At 43.6% G+C, this 22,023-nt stretch overlaps 1 protein-coding gene across 3 annotated transcripts in view; it reads left to right on the top strand.

Annotated features, from left to right (window-relative positions):
- The window catches only part of CTLA4 (cytotoxic T-lymphocyte associated protein 4), a 39,475-nt gene extending 17,767 nt beyond the window's left edge, over positions 1-21,708 (top strand). Inside the window, exons 2-7 of one of the 3 annotated variants that reach the window (XM_083475162.1) lie at positions 1,727-1,807; positions 12,748-12,802; positions 15,567-15,682; positions 18,240-18,590; positions 19,732-19,841; positions 21,559-21,708. In XM_083475162.1, coding sequence (XP_083331288.1) covers positions 15,601-15,682; positions 18,240-18,590; positions 19,732-19,841; positions 21,559-21,615 — 600 coding nt within the window. In that variant the 5' untranslated portion in view covers positions 1,727-1,807; positions 12,748-12,802; positions 15,567-15,600 and the 3' untranslated portion in view covers positions 21,616-21,708. Of the gene's footprint in view, positions 1-1,726; positions 1,808-12,575; positions 12,696-12,747; positions 12,803-15,325; positions 15,445-15,566; positions 15,683-18,239; positions 18,591-19,731; positions 19,842-21,558 lie in introns of those variants that run through there. The other 2 variants (XM_083475161.1, XM_083475163.1) reach the window with 2 other exon arrangements.
- The last annotated feature ends 315 nt before the right edge of the window (positions 21,709-22,023 follow it).

Below are 22,023 nucleotides of genomic sequence, written 5' to 3'. Positions count from 1 at the left end.
TTCGCAGCCCGCAGCAGCGCATCTGTGCACGTGTGGGTTGTGATTCGGCTCTTCTGAGCATGCACAAAACGTGATTTAGCGCTTCTGCACATGCACGACCCCCCAAACCCGGAAGTAACCAGTACTTCCGGGTTTCGGCGGGTCCGTAACCCGAAAAAGCACAACCTGAAGAGTCTGTAACTCGAAGTATGACTGTACATGTGTTACTGTGTGTGAGAGAGTTGTTAGGGAGGAGTGGTACCTCTGGTGTGGTCTTTCTGGGGTAGTTTGTAAACCCTTGGTCCCCACCCAGCACTCAGCTCTCACCTGTGGCACCTAGAAGCTGTCAGCATGTGGCAGTGGCCACAATCCCGGAAACAGCTTTGGCTGCCCGACTAAACTGGGTGAGGGTATGAGACACTATGGGCCACGGAGCCTCAAGTGACAGCAATAGATTCAGAAGGACCCCCAAGCTACGTATTGGCTCCTTCAAAGGAAGTGTGACCCCATCAAGAGCAGGCAATCTCCCATCCATCATGTCTAGGGATCCACCTACTAACAGCCATATCTGGATTGAGCTTCAGTTTATTGAATCAAGACATAAATATCTAGTCATCTCTTTTAGAAAACAGACTAAACAATATTATTTTCAAGTCCATGATCATGTACAGAATAGAAGACAAGTGAAATGAACATCAAAAAGTGATTGGTTGTATTGAACTTTTGACAGCTTTGAATGGAATTTTCAGGTGACAACTTTGCAAGAAATGAATGTCAGCCATTTAAATTTGGATTCGTCTTCTGTATCTGTAATCCCTTTTCAAAAATCTATGTAAATAACCATTTATCACCAATAATTAAAATTCAGAGTGGGATGCAATAAGGCTGCTGGATGTCCCCTCTGCTGTTTGCAATTTGTTTAGAGCTTCTTGTCAATTAGGTACAGATGACTAACCAAATTTCAGGAATAAAACAGTAATACGGAGTGTAAAGATTCTTTATATGCAGATGATGTACTTTTCCTGACTAATTTGGAGAAATCAATTAATACAATGTTTAGTACATTGGATATGTTCAGTAAAGCTTCAGGGTATAAAAATTAACATCTATAAAATCAAATCATTTCTTCTGAGAACCAATATTCTAATTAGGGAAAGAGCAATTTTCAGTGAGAAGCACACCCATATAATATACAGTGGTGCCTCGCAAGACGAAAAGAATCCGTTCTGCGATTCTCTTCGTCTAGCGGTTTTTTCGTCTTGCAAAGCAAGCCCATTGACGGATTAGCGCTATTAGCACTTTTAGCGGCTTATCTGCTGATCGGATCAGCTGATAAGCGGCTTAGAAAAGGGGGGGGGGAGGAAAAAAACCCAGCAGGAACTCGCAAGACATTGTTGTCTTGCGAAGCAAGCCCATAGGAAATTCGTTTTGCGAAGCACCTCCAAAACGGAAAACTCTTTCGTCTAGCGAGTTTTCCGTCTTGCGAGGCATTCGTCTTGCGGGGCACCACTGTATAGGCATCTGGATACACTGAGGCATGAATATACTATAACTACAAGCAGCTGACATTGCAGGTGGAGAAAGAAATAGAAATATTATCAATACTTTCTTTTCTGAAATATTCATAAACTTAAACATAGCAATAAAAGTACAAAACATAATTTATTTAATTTCCCCCCTCTATTTCTTTCTTGTTCTTCTTTAAGTATTTATCTTCATACACTTTTCTTCTCTCATTTACTCATAGGTCTATAATATTTCAACAGATTCAAAAATGATACCAGTTGTTAAGGAAGTTGTTAGAACAGCAACATCACAAATCCAAAGAGTGAGTCACCGTGTGTGTGCTTCGAAATTGGGAGAGATCTGTTTTAAATGCAATAATGTCTATGTGTAGTCACAAATTATTCTGAGTGATTCTGCCATTAAAGATCAATTTATGGCGAAACAGCAGTTTCCTGGGCTGAATGAACTGATGCCTGCAAAAAACCAAAGCGCTCTAAATGGCTTTCCGTGTTCTTATTTCCGCCACTGACCAGCTTCAGCTAATTATTTCCAAATTCAGAGTCACTGAGCAAATATTTGCTCTATTACCTCACCAAATTGGCCCTGTCCTGATTGCTTCATTCCGGGAACGAATGTGGCTTTCTCCTCATGCTTTAATGTGACCATAATTGCTTTTGGGTCTGGAGGTCAGAGCCCAGTAATTCTCAACCATACAACCATACAGAAATAAATTTCAATTCTAAGGATTGATTCTATTGATTTGCCTCTGAAGCCCAGAACCTAGCTTGCCCTCGTGAACACCCGATGTTTAGTCTTAGATTACATGTGCAATAAATTGAATGTGCACACAGCCAAAAGCACACCCAAGCTCTGGAGGATTTGATTTAACTGTAGCGTAAGCAATGCCATACAGGGACGCGGGTGGCGCTGTGGTCTAAACCACTGAGCCTAGGGCTTGCCGATCAGAAGGTTGGCGGTTCGAATCCCCGCGACGGGGTGAGCTCCCATTGTTCGGTCCCTGCTCCTGCCAACCTAGCAGTTTGAAAGCACGTCAAAGTGCAAGTAGATAAATAGGTACTGCTCCAGTGGGAAGGTAAACGGCGTTTCCATGCGCTGCTCTGGTTTGCCAGAAGCGGCTTAGTCATCCTAGCCACATGACCTGGAAGCTGTCTGTGGACAAACGCCGGCTCCCTCGGCCTATAGCGCAAGATGAGCGGCGCAACCCCAGAGTTGTCCGCGACTGGACCTAATGGTCAGGGGTACCTTTACCTTTTAAGGAATGCCACAAACCTTCCTGGTTGGCACTATGGTAGCCAATGTGATTCTGTCCCCAGCCTATATGGCTAATTCAGGGCCGGATTTAGGTTTGATGAGGCTGATGATTACTGAAGGTAATGGGGCCCTTTATATGTCCAGCTGTCCTTTGTCAACAACAAATTGTCACTGTTATTTTGTGTTGAATATATGCTACATGGTAATTTATGGACCTAATACGTATCTCAAGCCGTTTGCACATAACAAAATATGCATTTTATCCAAGTAATTGTTGAACTGGAATGCAATTAAGAAGAAGTATATTAATAGTGAGATACAATTAAGAAGAAGTATATTAAACTAGTGCAAACCAGTGATATTTTTGGGAGCAGGCTAGCAGGTGGGGCCCATTACTTACATCATAGGAGCCTACACAACACAAAACACTGTTGCTGTATATAGGTTTTATTTTATTTGTGTTTTATCTTATATTTTGAAAATGTACATCCAGTCCCCCCCCCTTTAATTTTTTTGGAGGCCCCCAAGAGAGTGGGGCCCTAAGCTATAGCTTATTAAGCTTATACCTAAATCCGGCACTGCTAATGGTCAAAGATGATGGTACCTGCAGCATCTGAAGGGCACTATAGTGGCTATCTCTGGTCTAGGGTTATGTATATGTGTCTCTGTCTATCTATCTATCTCTGATTAATTTCAATTCTTGTTTTGTTATTAAATGAATTCCTTGCAGCACCATCTCCCCCCAAAACTGCGCTGGGTAACACTCTAAACACAAGTGGAAATATATAGCATTGTCTTTTATTACAACACCAGCTTTTTGGAGACTTGTTGACGTTGATGTGTTATACAATTACCCAGGGTATAGTGCCACCTATATATTATCTTTCTTTTTTAAAAAAAGATTCTTGAATCTTCGATATGCTGATTTCACAAGCACTTTGTGCCATATAGGGGTCAAAATTGTAACCCAAATCCTTTCCCCAACATCTTTTTTTTGTAATCCTGTTAGATCTCCTGCATCTAATTTTGCCAGTATTCTACACATTTGGGTAAATCTGTCCTTTGGCATTAAAGTTACGTGCCACAATCAAGTTTTCAAATGACGTTAATTCTCGTCTTGCTTTGCTGTTTAATGATACCATTTTACTATAAAGGAGCTAACTTGTTCAAACTATGCGCTCTAGCTCATTTAACATTCCTCAGGATTTCTTATCCTTTTCTTAAGTTGCCCATTATTATAGAAATCCCTAATGCCACATAATCCTTTTATTGGCCATTAAAAAGAAAACATGGGTTCTATTCTTGCCATAGGAAAGATTTTAAAAGGGAGTAAATGGGGACTGGGTAGGAATCAGTTGCTTCCGTCTCGATTTGAAAATTGCAACTGTAGTTTTGAGGAAGGGACTTTGTAAGCAATATAGGGGCAGGCCCCCGACACGGAGTTGCGGTTGAACTGTTTTTGTTCTTCCCTACTTGCATTGCAAAGACCAGATGCTTAATGAGATAAAAGGATGATGATGAAGCCATAATGTCGATGTGATGTATTGAGATAATGGTTTCCTGAGTTCCAGGAGCTGTAGTTTTTCTCTGACAGATATCGATACTATGCTGACAGTAAACTGGATGTCATCTGCATTTAGCTGATCTGTTTTTATTAACCACAGGCACGTTTCACCCATAAACCCGGCCTGCTCAGTTCCTGGAGAAATCAATTCAATGCTTATCTGTACGTAAAACGTGAAAAATTGGCTTTGCACATAGTCTGCTATGAACATAAGAGGCCTGCTGGATTAGGCCAGCATTCTGTTCTCACAGTGGCCAACCACATGCCTGAGGCAGGGACTTATAGGAAGGACCATAATGCAATAGTCAGGTTCGGATTTAGGTTTGATGAGACCCTAAGCTACTGGAGGTAATGGGGCCCTTTATATGTCCAGCTGTCCTTTGTCAACAACAAATTGTCACAGGTTTTTGTGCTGAATACATGCTATATGGTAATTTATGGACCTAATAGGTATCTAAAGCCATTTGCACATAACGAAATATGTATTTTATCCAAGTAATTGTTGCAACCTGTTGTCTTTGTCCATGGAATTTTCCTGGCAGGGATACTGGAGTGGCTTGCCAGTTCCTGCTCCAGGTGGATCACGTTTGGTCAAAACTCTCCACTATGACCTATCCATCTTGGGTGGCCCTGCACGGCGTAGCTCATAGCTTCTCCGAGTTATTCAAGCCCCTTCGCCACAGCAAGGCAGTATAGTTAAAGCTATGGTTTCCCCAATAGTGATGTATGGAAATAAGAGCTGAACCATAAAGAAGGCTGATCACCAAAGAATTGATGCTTTTGAACTATGGTGCTGGAGGAGACTCTTGAGAGTCCCATGGACTGCAAGAAGAGCAAACCGATCCATTCTGAAGGAAATCAGCCCTGGTTGCTCACTGGAAGGACAGATCCTGAAGCTGAGGCTCCAATACTTTGGCCACCTCATGAGAAGAGAAGACTCCCTGGAAAAGACCCTGATGTTGGGAAAGATGGAGGGCACAAGGAGAAGGGGACGGCAGAGGATGAGATGGTTGGACAGTGTTCTTGAAGCTACCAGCATGAGTTTGACCAAACTGCGGGAGGCAGTGGAAAATAATAATATAATAATAATAATTTTTTATTTATACCCCGCCCTCCCCAGCCAAGGCCGGGCTCAGAGCGGCTTACAAGCAATAATAAAAACAAGATGAGTGATTACAACTTAAAAACAAAAATAAAATACAACATTAAAATAATGGAACATTAAAATATTAAAATGAAGCCTCATTGCAGGAGAAGGAAAAGAAAAAAGAAAAAAGGGGGGGAGGGAATCAAATTGGCTCCAATCCAAAGGCCAGGCGGAACAACTCTGTCTTACAGGCCCTGCGGAAAGAAATCAGATCCTGCAGGGCCCTGGTCTCATGAGACAGAGCGTTCCACCAAGTTGGGGCCAGTGCTGAAAAGGCCCTGGCTCTGGTTGAAGCCAATCTAACTTCCTTAGGGCCTGGGACCACTAGGGTGTTGTTATTTATGGACCTTGAGGCTCTCCGTGGGGCATACCAGGCGAGGCGGTCCCGTAGGTACGAGGGTCCTAGGCCGTGAAGGGCTTTAAAGGTCAAAAGCAGCACCTTAAATCTGACCCTGTACTCCACCGGGAGCCAGTGCAGCTTGAAAAGCATTGGATGAATATGCTCCCATGGCAGAGACCCTGTGAGGAGCCTCGCTGCAGCATTCTGTACCCGCTGGAGTTTCTGGGACAGCTTCAAGGGCAGCCCCGCGTAGAGCGAAAACAGGAGTGCCTGGCGTGCTCTGGTCTACGGGGTCACAAAGAGTCGGACACAACTAAATGACTAAACAACAACAACAATTGTTGCAACCAGTCCATGTACAATGTAGGCACCCTATATATAGAAATGAGCAAACCAGTGATATTTTAGGGAGCAGGCTAGCAGGCTTACGTCATAGGAGCCTGCACAACACAAAACACTGTTGCTGTATGTAGGTTTTATTTTATTTGCTTTTTATCTTCTATTTGGGAACTGTACATCCAGTGGTTTTTTTGCTTTTATTTTTTGGGGGGCCCCAAAGGTGAGTGGGGCCCTAAGGTATAGCCTGTTTAGCTTGTACGTAAATATGGCACTGGCAATAGTACTCTTCTCATTTGTTATTCCCAGAAACTGGTCTTCAGAGGCATATTGTTGCTGATATTGGTGGCAGAACCACGGATAACCTTTTCTGTGATTTTGTCTACTCATCTTTTAAAGCCTTTCAAGCCAGATGCCACTGCTAACTACCCCCAATTAAACCTGTAGCGAACCTACCACAGGGTACCCCAATTAAGTGAATTTCTAAATCTCCACAGGCTTTCTTTGGGGGTTCTGGGAAAACTCAGTGATTTGGAGTCTTAACACAGAAGTTGAACAAATAAGAATGGCTTTGTTTACCGAATAAAGTTGGCAAAACAAAGATGGGTCAGGAGTTGTGTTCTTTCGGGAAACAGTTGTTGTATTAATTACACTAAATCTGCAGATGCTGCAGGCGTCAAAACAAAGTAGTAATACACAGCTTCTCTTGAACTTCAGTTGCTAAAAATCCCTTGGTACACTTCAGGTAGATGTTCAGGTTTCTAGAATAGGTGGTAAAACGCTTGTCTCCATTTCTGTTGCTTCACTCTTGTCCCTTTACTTAGTTATGACAGGTGGTACAGTTAAATACAACTTCCTTCATGGATTGCGATGAAGGAAGGAGATGGTATAAAATGACTAACCCAGGAGATCACATCAGTCCCTCTTTTTAGCAGTTTCAGTCAGAAAACTTGAGAGACAAAGTACAAGAAAATACAAAATAAGAATCCCACTTTAATGTCCTCCCTACTAAGCCACTTTCATCCTTTAAAAAATATTCTGTATTTTGTTTTTCGAAATATCTTGAAAGAAATAAAAGGTTCTCTTGTGACACAGTATTTAATCGGGATCCGCCATTATGAGACACACTATGTTGCAGAGATTAATAGCCGTAGGGGGAGGCGAGCCATTACTTTGTTATCATGTTTGTATTTTAAGTTCGACTTGGCAAATCTTCCCTGGAAAGGTTGATGTGTGCAACTTGTCTGGAAAAATTAATGAGCAAACGCCTAGATTCTATTTCATTGGAACTGAAAAAGATGGCGTCTGCCACCTGAGGAGGTCTTTTGGATGGACTCAGCTTAAATAACAGCACGTGAAGATTTATTGCAAACAAAAGACTTACCAGCTTCAAAAAAAGGGAGAGTCATACAAAGTTCACACAGAAGCATAATATTGCTTACTTTAACTCGCCTGTGGAAACAACTCAGAGGCTATTAAGAAGAAGAAGGAAATAACAAGAAGATTGAAAGATGGGACTGGTGAACACTAAAAGCAGCAGAAATATGAGATGATTGGACCCTACTGAACTCGAAGTATGGGAACCCCCAACAAAAAAATTATAATTTGGCAAAATATTTGGACTTTATAATATGTATTGGTATAATTTGGAATAATTAATGTGATGCGATTGGATTTTAAAATGGAAAACTTAATAAAAATTATTATTAAAAAATATATATATTCTGTATTAGGGATATGGAGTCTCTCGATGCTGTTAAACCGCAGCTCCTGCCATCCCTAAATATTGGCCATGCTGTCTGGGGCTGATCAGCGTTGGACTCCAACAATATCTGGAGAGTCACAGTTCCTCCACCTTGCAGGTGTCAACAGCAGCAGTCTGTCCCACACGCTCACTTCACTTAACATGGGCAAAGTTTAAGGCAACTAACTCTACCACGGAAGGTTTACTGCAGCACAGCTGCATGAGCCAAAATGAACTTCAATTCTTGGCTCAAATTTGACAGGGCATCCTAATACACATTGCGACTCAGAAGCATAGCTGTCAAGCGTCCCTTATTTGGAGGGACAGTCCCTTAGTCCAGCGCCATGTCCCGCTGCTGTCCCTTACTGATGGATGTCCCTTAAATTTCCCGGGTTTCAAAGGAAGCAGCTCCTCTCCCTCCCTCCCTGCCGGCCAGGGAGGAGGGAGGTTCCAACTGTGTTTCTTGGCTGCCTGGCCCACCCCCCTCCGGCCTCCTTTCACCAGCCTCAGCCCCTGGGAGCCCCTCCCCGCCGGGACTGGTGGGAGCCTTGGGCCCTTCTGCCGCCATCCTCCTCGTGGCTGCCGAACAGAGCGTCTCTGCCTTGGGCTTCCCCTCTGCCTGTCGCCGCCGCTCCCGCTAGGCTGTACTGTGGCTGTGCCGCCGAAGGACCCGGATGAGATGGGCAGCCTGGCATGGCCTACGAATTGCTGAGGAGCCTTGAGAGGAGAGCGAGGGCAACCATAGAGAAAGCAGTTCAGAGAGAGGAGGAAGAGGAGGTGGTGGAGGCGGAGGCGTGGGCAGGTGTTCCAAGGGCTACAAGGGAAGGACTGCAAGCACTTCTCCCATAGATTTGTAGTGGTAGACTAGCATAGATGGTCTGATCTGCGGGTTTACTTTGGGCGCTATTTCCCCCCCTTCCTCCCGCCCCACCTGATGGAACTGAGAGCTGCAGGTGGAGCACGAGAGAAAAGATACAGAACTGCAGCAGCATCTTCGTAGCTTGGACTTTGTTTTGCACGAAAAGTGGTTGCTGCTTGTAGTTATTTGATTGCAGTGTTTCATTGGCTGGTGTCTTGAGCAGCAACCTCTGGAAACGAAGGGCTAAAAACCGGCGCTGCTCTCCCAAATTATCTGGTCCCTTTTAACTTCGTATTTCAGCTGGTTGACTAAAATCCCTTATTTTGGCTGCTGGTCCCTTATTTTCGAGGCTGCTGGTCCCTTATTTTCAAATCTGTAAGTTGACAGCTATGCTCCGAAGCTCCGAAACGTTGCTTGAAGCCTTGCTACTGAATCTCCACCACTGTTTCCATAAAATCACATGGTGCTAGTATAGGGACCTTAGTTGCTTGTGACCTCAGAGTCTTTTCCGGGATATTCCATTCCATTCCCTGTCCCATCCCCTGCATGCTGTTATTGTATTGCTGGTTTGGCCTCCCCATCCGTTAGGATTCTTTTATTATTATTATTATTATTATTTCTACAAGTCTCAGGGGTCTGCCAAGACAGCCAGAACCTCCCTCTTGTTCCCATTTTGGCAGTATATGGAATGGCCCTTAGATAACTGAGTTTGCTGTTGGTATATGACCGGTGTCAGGAACTATTTGCTCTCCAGATGTTACTGAACTAAAACTCCCACCATCCCTGGTGATTGGCCATGTTTGTTTTGGCTGATGGAAGTTGGAGTCCAGCAATGTCTGGAGAGCCAAAGACTCCCCATGTTGCCTACCATAGCCATCTTGGCTGTAGGTTAGGCGCCTCCTCAAGGTTTGACCTCCATATCCTGCCTCAATGCAGATTAAAACGGCTGGTTTATCCTTATTTGTGCTGACACAACAATTGAGAGATAATCTGCGTGGCGGCAATATCAGGAACACACGTGATATGCACACCTTTAACAGTTTCGGTATGACATGGGGGGGAAAAGTGTGCCCTCTATATTTAGGAGTGGCTATTTGTGAAGAAAATGACACAATGGTGATTATCAGTGACAGAGATCGCAATGAAAGCGAAACTAAGGTAAAAATAAAGTCGGAAATATTGATGATCGATGGCAGAACGCAAAAGCATTCGTTTGTGGTTTATGTTAGAAGCAGAGCAACGGTAAAGAACTGAAATCTACAATGGTTAAAAAAGCAAATATTGAGCCATTTCCCAGTGAGTTGACCTGCAACATAGGTGAGCAGCATGAAACAATTGCCAGCCATATCTGTCAACCACAGGGACAGCCCTACCATTAGGACTCAAGTAGATTTTGAGAGGTGGGGATTGAAAGAGAGACAAGAAAGTGTGCACTAAAAGCACTAAGATGTCACTTTAAACCATCACAGCTTCCTCCAAAGAATTCTGGGAGCTGGAATTAGTTAAGGGAGCTGAGAGTTGTCAGGAGACCCCTATTTCCCTCTCAGAGCTACAATTTCCAGAGTTTGTTGTGAGCAGGGATAGATCATCATTGTTTCCTAACAACTCTCAGGACCCAACTAGGTAAAGGTATCCCTGACCATTTGGTCCAGTTGTGACCGACTCTGGGGTTGCGGCGCTCATCTCACTTTATTGGCCGAGGGAGCCGGCGTACAGCTTCCGGGTCATGTGGCCAGCATGACTAAGCCACTTCTGGCGAACCAGAGCAGCACACGGAAACGCCGTTTACCTTCCCGCTGGAGTGGTACCTATTTATCTACTTGCACTTTGATGTGCTTTCGAATTGCTAGGTTGGCAGGAGCAGGGACTGAGCAACGGGAGCTCACTAAGTCGCGGGGATTTGAACTGCTGACCTTCTGATCGGCAAGTCCTCGGCTCTGTGGTTTAACCCACAGCACCAGCCGCGTCCCTCAGGACCCAACTACAGTTCCCATAATTCCTTGTGGGAACCCATGCTGTTTAAAGTGGCAACATAGTGCTTTAAATATATGGTGTGAATGTGGCCCCAGCTAACAAGGAGCTGCTCTGAGATGCAATGGAGTTTCCTTCAACAGTGCTGAAGATTTGACTGCCATTCTGGTTAGCTGCTTCTGTAAGCAGAATGTAGGGGGGGTGGGGCATCTTCTCCTTCACTTCAGGCAGCAAAACATCTTGGGTGGTCTAATAATAATAATAATAATAATAATAATAATAATAATAATAATAAATTTTATTATTTATACCCCACCCACCTGGCTGGATTCCACCAGCTACTCTGGGTGGCTTACAGCACATAAAAAATTGTAAAACATTAGACATTTTATCCTATGCCTGTTTTCTTGTCCTCATTTGCTCTAACAATTATCGGTTAAAAAAAATCCTAACTGCTATTTTATCTATATGCTTTTTTAATCCTGGTCTGAGACTGTAATAAAGTTCATTCATTCAACATTAGACATTAAAAATTTCCTGATACAGCGTTGCCTTCAGATGCCTTCTAAAAGTCCGAGAGTTGTTTATTTCCTTGACATCTGATGGGAGGGCATTCCACAGGGCGAGCGCCACTACTAGCACGGAGGGCCTTCTGGCGTTTCCCTCGCTGTGAGAAGCCAAGTTACAGGGAACCAGACAGAGGGCCTTCTCGGTAGTGGCACCCAACCTGTGGAACGCCCTCCCACCAGATGTCAAAGAGAAAAATAACTACCAAACTTTTAGAAGACATCTGAAGGCAGCCCTGCCAGATGGGTGGGGTATAAATTATTATTATTATTATTATTAATTTAAGCTCAATAAAAAGCTTACAGAAATTAAACAGTTTGCATTTCATTGCAAGTATGTTTAATGTTTTCTTAGTCTTCTTAAGTATATTGTGTACTTCAGCAAAGCAGCTGCTAACACTCTGAGTGCTGAAATATTCATTGCCGATGATCGAAATGAATTGTGAACTGACTGCGAATAGAACTGGAATTAGTTCCTGCTTCTACATGCTGTACTTGAACCGGAACTAGTTCATCTTTAGAATGGACTGTCCAAGCTCAAGAGACAACCAGGGGTCAGGCCAAGGCATTTGCTGCCTGAGACAGGACAATATGGCAGCTTTCTCCCACTTCATGTGGAGAGGCTGACCAGACTGGCAGCTGAATCTTACTTCAACCCTGCTGGCAATGGGACAGCCTCATTTACCACATGTGAGGGCAGCTTGCCCTCCAACCCTTTGCTGCGGCTCCCTGCCCGCCCCCCGTCGCATCTACTGCCTATTGCAGTTGCCCCATCCTGTCTAATGGTAGGGCCAGCCCTGGAAAAGATCTCCAACTGAAAGCTCTTGCCAGCCAGAGTATACACAACACTGGGCCAGATGGATCCATGATCTGACTTAAGTAGGTTCGTGTGTGGATCTACGAGCAACTTTTCAATTTAAATTAAGAAAAGCCATATTTCTACAAGATAAGAAAGTCTCGCACGTGAGATTCATGTTACGTTCATCGTTCTCACCAGTGAACCAAACAGCTTGCAGGGATGTCAATAAATTGAAAGCCATCTTTGAAGAACGTCAGAAAGAACAGAACTGGAGCAGCAGCAGAAATGCCACATGTTTGATGTTTTTGAGTCAACAGTCAGCTAATTAATATGCAAATGAAACACAGTGAAGTAAGCAGGGAGGAAAGATGCTGGTGGAAATCTGATTACCATAATTACTCAGGCCTTCAAGCAGACTTCCTGCCCGACATTATTTTTAGTCGCAAACCAAGATGACCCCGTGACAATCAGCTTCGAAGTGAAACAGGGCTACTTTCAAGCAAAAGGTAGGTTTTTACATATCGGAGAGAGCCTGGGGGTATTCAGAAGAACTTTCCATTCTACATCCTGCTATGGAATCATGACCACCATTTGCTCTGCTGGTATCTCAAGGTGAGCCATCTTTGCAGCTGTTGAAATCTTCTCTGTCCTTTTCTGTCACCAGGTGTGTGATTTGAAGAAGAGGCAGAGAGCAGGTACCTATTGCTCCAGCTTTGCAGGTAAGCAAAAAACCCATTACTGAAACTGGCGGCCAGGCAAGTGGTGTGTTGGCAGGGAGGAACAGCAGCCCTTAAGAAAGGCATAGGCAAACTCGGCCCTCCAGATGTTTTGGGACTACAACTCCCATCATCCCTAGCTAACAAAACCAGTGGTCAGGGATGATGGGAATTGTAGTCCTAAAACACCTAGAGGGCTGCCTTAAGAGGAGGAAGGACCAGCTTTCCCCTCCCAAAGCTTTGTGACTGTTTAAGCTTGACCACCAGTGAGGGAAGGGACGCAGGTAGCGCTGTGGGTTAAACCACAGAGCCTAGGACCGGCCGATCAGAAGGTGGGTGGTTCGAATCCCCGAGATGGGGTGAGCTCCCATTGCTCGGTCCCTGCTCCTGCCAACCTAGCAGTCCGAAAGCACGTCAAAATGCAAGTAGATAAATAGGTACCACTCTGGCAGGAAGGTAAACAGCGTTCCCGTGCGCTGCTCTGGTTCACCAGAAGCGGCTTACTCATGCTGGCCACATGACCTGGAAGCTGTACATCGGCTCCCTTGGCCAATAAAGCAAGATGAGTGCCGCAACCCCAGAGTTGGCCACGACTGGACCTAATGGTCACGGGTCCTTTTACCTTTACCTTACCAGTGAGGGGAAATTCCCCCAGTCTCCTGGCTTTGAAGAAGAGCAGGTAAAACTTTCCTAGTGCCCAAGTTTAGACAGCCTAGAGAGGCAAGGAATGGATAATCTGCCTTTTGAGTTGGGTTGGGGAAGAGATGCAATGCATTTCATACTTAAAGGTAAACCTCCATAATCTGAACCCAAACAATGTGTGAATCGGGAGCCATCCATCCTTTCAAATTTGCACTTCTATGGCTTTTACGGTACAGTTCTGCAGCCAAGTAATGTGTACGAAAAGGTGTATACTAGAGTCAGGTGGAAATGCATATAGTACTGGAAATGGCATATAAATGCCTTGCATTCATATATTGAGTGTAAGCTAATGAGTGATCATACATACTGTAAGTACACATACATGTGCAGGCATGTGCCGAGAAATGTGGATGTTATGTATGTATGCAATCTTAGTATTATTTTTTTATAACTACTTTCATGTTTTGAAGCAACTTCAGAGGTATATTCTAGTGGTGAAGTAGACACCTATAGAAGTCTCAAATGGGATATCACAGACCCTGTGCATGCCATAGACATGCTATGCAATTCGTGAAGTAAAGGTAAAGGGTCCCCTGACTGTTAAGTCCAGTCGTGGACGACTCTGGGGTTGTGGCGCTCATCTCGCTTTACTGGCTGAGGGAGCTGGCGTTTGTCCGCAGACAGTTTTTCCGGGTCATGTGGCCGGATCATGTGGCAAACCAGAACAGCGTATGGAAATGCCGTTTACCTTCCCGCCGGAGCAGTACCTATTTATCTACTTGCACTTGACATGCTTTCGAACTGCCAGGTTGGCAGGAGCTGGGACCGAGCAATGGGAGCTCACTCCATCGCAGGGCTTCGAACCGCTGACCTTCTGATCAGCAAGCCCAAGGCTCTGTGGTTTAGACCACAGCGCCACCTGCGTCCCTTCAATTCATGAAGTAACGCTGAGCAAATTGAAAATTCCAGCCTAAATGGTTCACCTTCTGGTTCTCAAATTGCTTTCATGAACTAAGTAGCATCAGCAGGAAGGCTGTCGATACCACATTCCCGTAAGGCTGTGCTGTTAGGCATTTCAGTTCAAAATGTTGTTGGGGTCTCGATGCCTAAGTTTCTCATGGAGTCCGCTGGAACTACAGTTATGCACAGAAATTACAAGAGTAATGGAAACTATAAAGACAATGTGGCTTTATTTGAGAGCCAGTGTGGTGTAGTGGTTAAGAGCGGTAGTCACGTAATCTGGGAAACCGGGTTCGCGTCTCCGCTCCTCCACATGCAGCTGCTGGGTGACCTTGGGCCAGTCACACTTCTGTGAAGTCTCTCAGCCCCACTCACCTCACAGAGTGTTTGTTGTGGGGGAGGAAGGGAAAGGAGAATGTTAGCCGCTTTGAGACTCCTGAAGGGGAGTGAAAGGCGGGATATCAAATCCAAACTCTTCTTCTACAGCAACAGGGATGTGGGCAGCGTTTGCCTCCAATTAAATTATTAGTTAAAACAACACCATGACTTTATTTTATTTTCTCACTTGTTATATTTAATTTTCCTGAGGGATTGCTGGACTTCTGGCAGACTTCCATGGCTGTGATAGGATTTCATCCCTTCCTCTCCTACCTCCTGTAGCCCCACCCTTCAAAATCTTCTCTGGGGGGTGGGGGAGATTCTCTGGAGAAGATTTGGGGAGAGTGGGTGGGGAAAGAAGAAGAGGAAGTCCTCTCACGCGAGCAGAAGTCCATTCATGTGACATTGGCTGCTGCCCGATACTATTATATATATAAATGGAAAACAGCAGAAAGAACGGGAGGAAATGAACTCACATTAATGCTGTAGGGGACAATCTCTTTTCCTTTCTTGCTGTACATTTTAATATTGAATACAAGTTTCATATTGACTAATTTTTCTGGGTGATGAACATTTGCTTTGCTCACTGCTCTTTGAGGTTAACTGCACACGTATTTCCACTGTTTCCTGTCTTGAAACAACCAAAACATTGCTTACCTTTTCAGGTATATCCTCCCTCCCTCCCTCTCTCTTTCTCTCTCTCTCACACTGCGTGGGTTCCGTTCACACCGAAATCCTCTATCGTGAACAAAGGATCATTCTAAATATCAATCTGGTTTCTTTCCAGCTTGTCTTCGACTAAGAAAGCACCGAACGTCTACATGAATCCAACATCTGGCTGTGTGATGATTTCGTTTTTTATCGCCCTTGTCTTTCCCAGCTTAGCTGCTGGCTTCAGCAAAGGTGAGTTAATAATAATATAGGACGAGGCTGAGAAATCCCTCCTATATAAAATTATCCAGAAGAGACGTGGAAAATACATTAGATAGTAGGGTTGTTGTTGTTGTTACTACAGTAGTTGTTACTACTGCATTGGGAAATTTTTAACGTCTAATGTTTTACCATTTTTTATGGCTGTAAGCCGCCCAGAGTCCCTGGGGAAACCAGATGGGCAGGGTATTACTATTAATGATGATGATGATGATGATGATGATGATGATAATAATAATAATAATAATAATAATAATAATAATAATAATAATAATTTTATGAATACCACCATGACCACCATGTATATATGTATATATGGGCTTCCTACAGGCAGAGCCATAGTTATGGGAGGGTTGGGGAGGCTAGCCAGGTGTTTTGCCCCAGGTGAAGCCTCCAGAGGTGTACCATTGAGGCTGCCCAGCAAATGCTCACGGATGGGTGTGTCAAACTGGGTCTTTGACTAGTTTTGCCCCTGCCTACAACCATCTGGTTGGTCACCATGAGAGTAAGATGCTAGAAGGACCATTGGTCTGATATAGCAAGGCTCTTTTTATGTTTTTATTGTACTTTTATATTATATTAGTCCTTGTTGTTGTTTAGTCATTTAGTCGTGTCCGACTCTTTGTGACCCCATGGACCAGAGCACGCCAGGCACTTCTGTCTTCCACTGCATCCCACAGTTTGGTCAAAATATTAATCCTTACCTTGAGGCATTTGCAATCTAGAAAACAGATACAGGATGGAATTCTTATTCTTATTCTTATTCATTATCTTCCTTAAGGTCACTTGGAGATTGACACCTGTTCATCTGCTACATTTGAGGGGGGGGAGGGGAGGAGAATGCAGGCCATTACCGGGATTTGATAATGTTATGATTTCTGTTTCGTTTTTAAAAACATAGCCTTAGACTTGGAAAAAACCTCTCATTTACTTGCACTTTTAGTGATGGGATTTTGATGTTGTTTCCGTGCATTCTTGTTTTCACAAACATTTAACTGAGAGCTGCTTGAGGAGGAACGTTAGTTTTGAAAAGCTGCATGCAAAATTAATTAAGTAAATAAGTGAGAGACCAGCGGGGACTGCATTTCTCTGTTGCTATAATTCTTGAGACGTTCCTGGGCGACTGCTAAAGAAGTAGATGTCCAAAATAAAATAAAAATAAACTTTTGTGCAAAGTTCATTTATTTATTTTCCCAATAATAATTCACCCTTAAACCCAAAGTTTCGTAGGGTAGGATGCAGCTAAACTCATTCTTTTTTTCTTTTTCTTTAAAAATCCAAATATTGAAAAACCTCCAAATACTAAAACATAACATATAGAATTGCATGATTGTTCTTACTAATTTTAATATTGTGGAAATTGCAAATATTAAAAAAACCCCTCTAACATTCCAGATATTTTTTTAAAAACCTCCAAATATTAAAATCTCACATACAGAATTACATAATTGTTTTAACTGATTTTAATATTGTGGGACCTTATGGTGAAGGGCAGGTAAGAAATGTTGTTGTTGTTGTTGTTGTTGTTGTTGTTGTTGTTGTTGTTGTTGTTACTGTTGCCTAATAACTAACACTACTACTATTAATACCGTAAACACTTCTAAGTATAATACAACAGCAAGCCATAAGCAGAAGAGACCAGCTCTCCTACCCAAGTTAAGTTAATAATGAAGCTAAATAGCAAGGGAGGAGAACTATATTTCCAAAGGGAAGAAATTCGACACCTGTGGTGCCAAAACAGAGAAGGCCATGCTCTCAGATGCTGCATTACGAACTATAGTCATTGATGGAACTATGACTAGGTCTTCTCCTGCAGAACTTAAGGCACGTGTCAGCTGAATTCTGCTCACATGTTGAATATATGCCTGGTTTTATTTGAAGAACTTCAAGTAAAATTTTCCAAGATATGGCTTGAAGGAACCCTATGGATGCTAAGAAAATCTGGGCCTAGTCAGTGCCTGGATTTGTGACTGCCTGGGAACGGCATGTATGCTGTCTTGAGTTCCCTCAAGATATAAATGTCATAAATTAAATTGTTGTTGTTGTTGTTTAGTCGTTTAGTCGTGTCCGACTCTTTGTGACCCCATGGACCAGAGCACGCCAGGCACTTCTGTCTTCCACTGCCTCTCACAGTTTGGTCAAACTCATGCTGGTAGCTTCGAGAACTCTGTCCCAACCATCTCGTCCTCTGTCGTCCCCTTCTCCTTGTGCCCTCCATCTTTCCCAACATCAGGGTCTTTCCCAGGGAGTCTTCTCTTCTCATGAGGTGGCCAAAGTATTGGAGCCTCAGCTTCACGACCTGTCCTTCCAGTGAGCACTCAGGGCTGATTTACTTAAGAACGGATAGGTTTGATCTTCTTGAAGTCCATGGGACTCTCAAGAGTCTCCTCCAGCACCATAATTCAAAAGCCGTAAATTAAATATCTGATATTAAATAAGTATCTGAGATACCTGCCACTCCCTTTTCTATTGCATATTTCTCTTGAGCATGTTTATTTATCACGACGCTGTGTTTGATATTTCATTACAGTCATAGAAGTAACTCAACCATCGTTCCTGGTGGTCAAAAGGCCAGAGGCTGCCCACTTTGCGTGTGAATACAGGAATGCTGGAGATGCAGAGGGACTCGTAATAACTTTACTTAAACACCTTGGCAACGAGTCTCTCAGGATGTGTGCTTCATGGCTTACTGCTGGGTATGAGCCATTCATCGTGAAGGATGGCATCAAGTGCCAAGTCCACCCTGGTCACAATGGTGTAAACATTACACTTTGGGGTCTGCAGCCGACTGATGCTGGCCTGTATATCTGCAAGATGGAACGGATTTTCCCGCCACCCTACATCCAAGTCATGGGAAGGGGAACCCAGCTCTATGTGGTTGGTGAGTTCAGAAAGCTCACGATTGGATGTCAGGGTGCCTTCAAGTGTTTTTCAGAATGAATGTGTGTCCTTGAGGTCTATCAGTTCAATCCTGTAACTCTCAAATCAGCCTTCTCACAGTATGTACATGTTTGTGCAGAAGTCCGTCACACTGAGATTTGCTTCCTAGTAAGTGAGTTGGCGCTGTGGGTTAAACCACAGAGCCTAGGACTTGCTGATCAGAAGGTCGGTGGTTCGAATCCCTGCGACGGGGTGAGCTCCCGTTACTCGGTCCTTGCTCCTGCCAACCTAGCAGTTCGAAAGCATGTCAAAGTGCAAGTAGATAAATAGGTACCGCTCTGGCAGGAAGGTAAAGAGCGTTTCCATGCACTGCTCTGGTTCGCCAGAAGCGGCTTAGTCATGCTGGCCGGAAGCTGTACTCCGGCTCCCTTGGCCAATAAAGCGAGATGAGTGCCGCAACCGCAGAGTCGGTCACGACTGGACCTAATGGTCAGGGGTCCCTTTACCTTAAGTGAGTTAAGGCGTTCTGCCCGGACGCTGAGGTCCAGCACCGAGGGCCTTCTGGCGGTTCCCTCATTGCGAGAAGCAAAGCTACAAGGAACCAGGCAGAGGGCCTTCTCGGTAGTGGCGCCCGCCCTGTGGAACGCCCTCCCACCAGATGTCAAAGCGATAAACAACTACCTGACATTCAGAAGACATCTTAAGGCAGCCCTGTTCAGGGAAGTTTTTAACGTGTGATATTTTAGTGTATTTTTGGTTTATATGGAAGCTGCCCAGAATGGCTGGGGAGGCCCAGCCAGATGGGCGGGGTTTAAATAATAAATTATTATTATTATTATTATTATTATTATTATTATTATTATTATACCTAATCCATATTTTCCAAAACAATACGAGAACTGAAGTACAGCCATCCTTTGAAACTCACACTTCTCTGAATTTTGCAGTGAGCTTTCTGGCCTGTGCCTTGGTTTCCAAATGTTTTGGAAGTCAAATGGACTTCTGGAAGGGATTCCATTCGACTTCCAAGGTACGACTGTACTTGGAAAACAGTGTGTGTGTGTGTGTGTGTGTGTGTGTGTGTGTTAACATTTGCTCTATCTTCCTGAAGATGATAATTTGAAAAATTAAATGTATTTCAGACACAGATCCATGCCCAGACCCGCAACTCTATCTTTGGATCACAACAGCAGTAGCTTTTGGATTGCTTGTATACAGCATTTTAATCACAACCTGTGTTATGAGAAAGGCTGTAAGTACATGAGCTATAACATAGTACATGGGCTTTTAGGAATAAATCCAAGGGGATTTGTAATATCATGACCATCATATTTTTGGCAGTTTGGTTCCCTTGCATTCTGGTCAACAGACAGGCCTGAAGAGTCAACCTGGAGAATGTAGGCATGCATTCACATCAATTGGTGTGTCTGTGTGCTAGAAATTGCATCCAGAGTCTTGAGTTGCTATCCCAAGAAGGACTTGAATTCAATGTCTGGTCTGTATTGCTATGTAGCTGAGCAGAATCTAGAACAGGCATGGCCAAACTTGGCCCTCCAGATGTTTTGGGACTACAACTCCCATCATCCCTAGCTAACAGGACCAGTGGTCAGGGATGATGGGAATTGTAGTCCCCAAACAGCTGGAGGGCCAAGTTTGGCCATGCCTGATCTAGAATTATTAGACCAAGGATGGGGTGTCCTCACCAACGTATTTTAATTTGGTCCACCAACATGCTTTGTTTTTTGTTTTAAGCAAGAGTACATGTGCAAGAACTCTTGACACAAGAGGCATAACTGATCCATATTAAGTCATCCAAGCCCAGAATTATTTTTTTTTTACAAGAATTACAGCACCCAGCAAGCAATCCACCAGAAACAGGGGAGTGGCCTTATGTGTGGACCAGAAACTGTGTCCTACTCAGCACTGTTAAATTATTACTCTTGCCGTGAAAGGTGAAGAAACACCGAGAAGATGAAACGAAATTCCTTGCAGGGTTATTTAGTTCTTCAAGATCAACTGCTGTTCTGGGCTTGAGGTCAAAAAGGATGTTCATCAATGTGAAATGAACGGCAGCAGTTTCTTTCTGATTCAGAACTAGCAACCACTGCCCTTGCCTTCCTCACCACAATACCAGAACACTGTAATAATCTCAATATGATGAGTAGAGTCAGCATGCGCTGAACAGGGTGGTTTAACTCTTCACAGAGGTGTGTTGCCTATCAGAATTAAGAGTATATTCATGTTCCTTAGAGTCTTCCAAGCTCTCCCCATCCCGTGTTTTTGCTTTCTAAAGTCCTACCTGAGTCGAATCTGCATGCCACATCTTTGCTGGATATTGTGGATGTTGTTTTTTGATTGAACTTTAATCTGGAGATTATGTTTGTCTGGAATTATTTTTTTATTATAGAGTTCTTAGCCACTTTCAATCCTTCTCCAGCTCCAGCCTATTTGAAAACCCCACCTATTCCCTTTGGAGAATATTCTGCAACCCCCCACTCTGCCCGAATTTCGCCCCTGGAAAAGAGTTTAGAGAATGTGGAGAGGCCATTTCCCCTCAGCCATAGTGCAGAAATACAGAGAAGAATGCTGTTGGTAGTGTAAAATTGTGAAACGCATAAAGGAATATGTTGGGTCCAGGCATTAGCATTGTGTATAGTAGACTGGGAACACTTTTTCTAAATTTCTCAGGCAGAGGTTACAAAAACAGCAAACAGGCCATCACTTAAATGGCCTGATCTTTGTTGTCTTCCTGGATTCGAGATTATGGAAGAATGAAAAAGCTTACAGGTTGTGAAATATTCTGTCAAAAGCAATTATCAGAGACCTCATTTGTTAAGATCAACAGAAATTAGAGAGGTCGAGAATATACACCTGGAGGTAGGTTATATCAATCTCAAGATGTGGGAGCATATCTGGTAGGATGGAACACAGTTTTCTTGCAGTGCTAGATTATTTTTCTTATTTTACAGATACGGAAAAGCAGCTATTTTACTCCTGGGGTCTATGAGAAAATTGTACCAATGTAACCAGGAAAAAGAAAGGAAAACTGCCACGGAAAAGGACGAAACGGTGTTGATTTCTACCAAGTAACGACAGTGAAAATAAATGTCTAATAAACAGGAAAGCAATTTGTTACTTCCAGATTGGATCACAACAAAGAGAGATGCAACACATCAACAAAAGAATACTAAATTGACACTGCAAAGGCTGTTTGGTCCTTGAGTTCCTTAGGATGTAGCCACATCACTCCACAGCATGAATTCCCAAGTACTCATCTTCTTTGCAAAATCTCCCTACAAATTCTTCAATAACAAAAATAGCATTATGCTTATGGTCGGGTTATATACAGTCCGCAGAATCAGCTGCTACAGCTTTTCCTAGACTGTACCACTTCAGGCTGAAAGTGGGGGTGTTGTTTACATGTTTGAATGCTT

Source organism: Podarcis liolepis (assembly GCF_965112155.1).
Source record: "Podarcis liolepis genome assembly, chromosome: 1".
In the NCBI taxonomy this organism is placed as follows: domain Eukaryota; kingdom Metazoa; phylum Chordata; class Lepidosauria; order Squamata; family Lacertidae; genus Podarcis; species Podarcis liolepis.
This window is presented reverse-complemented; position numbering and strand designations above follow the sequence as displayed.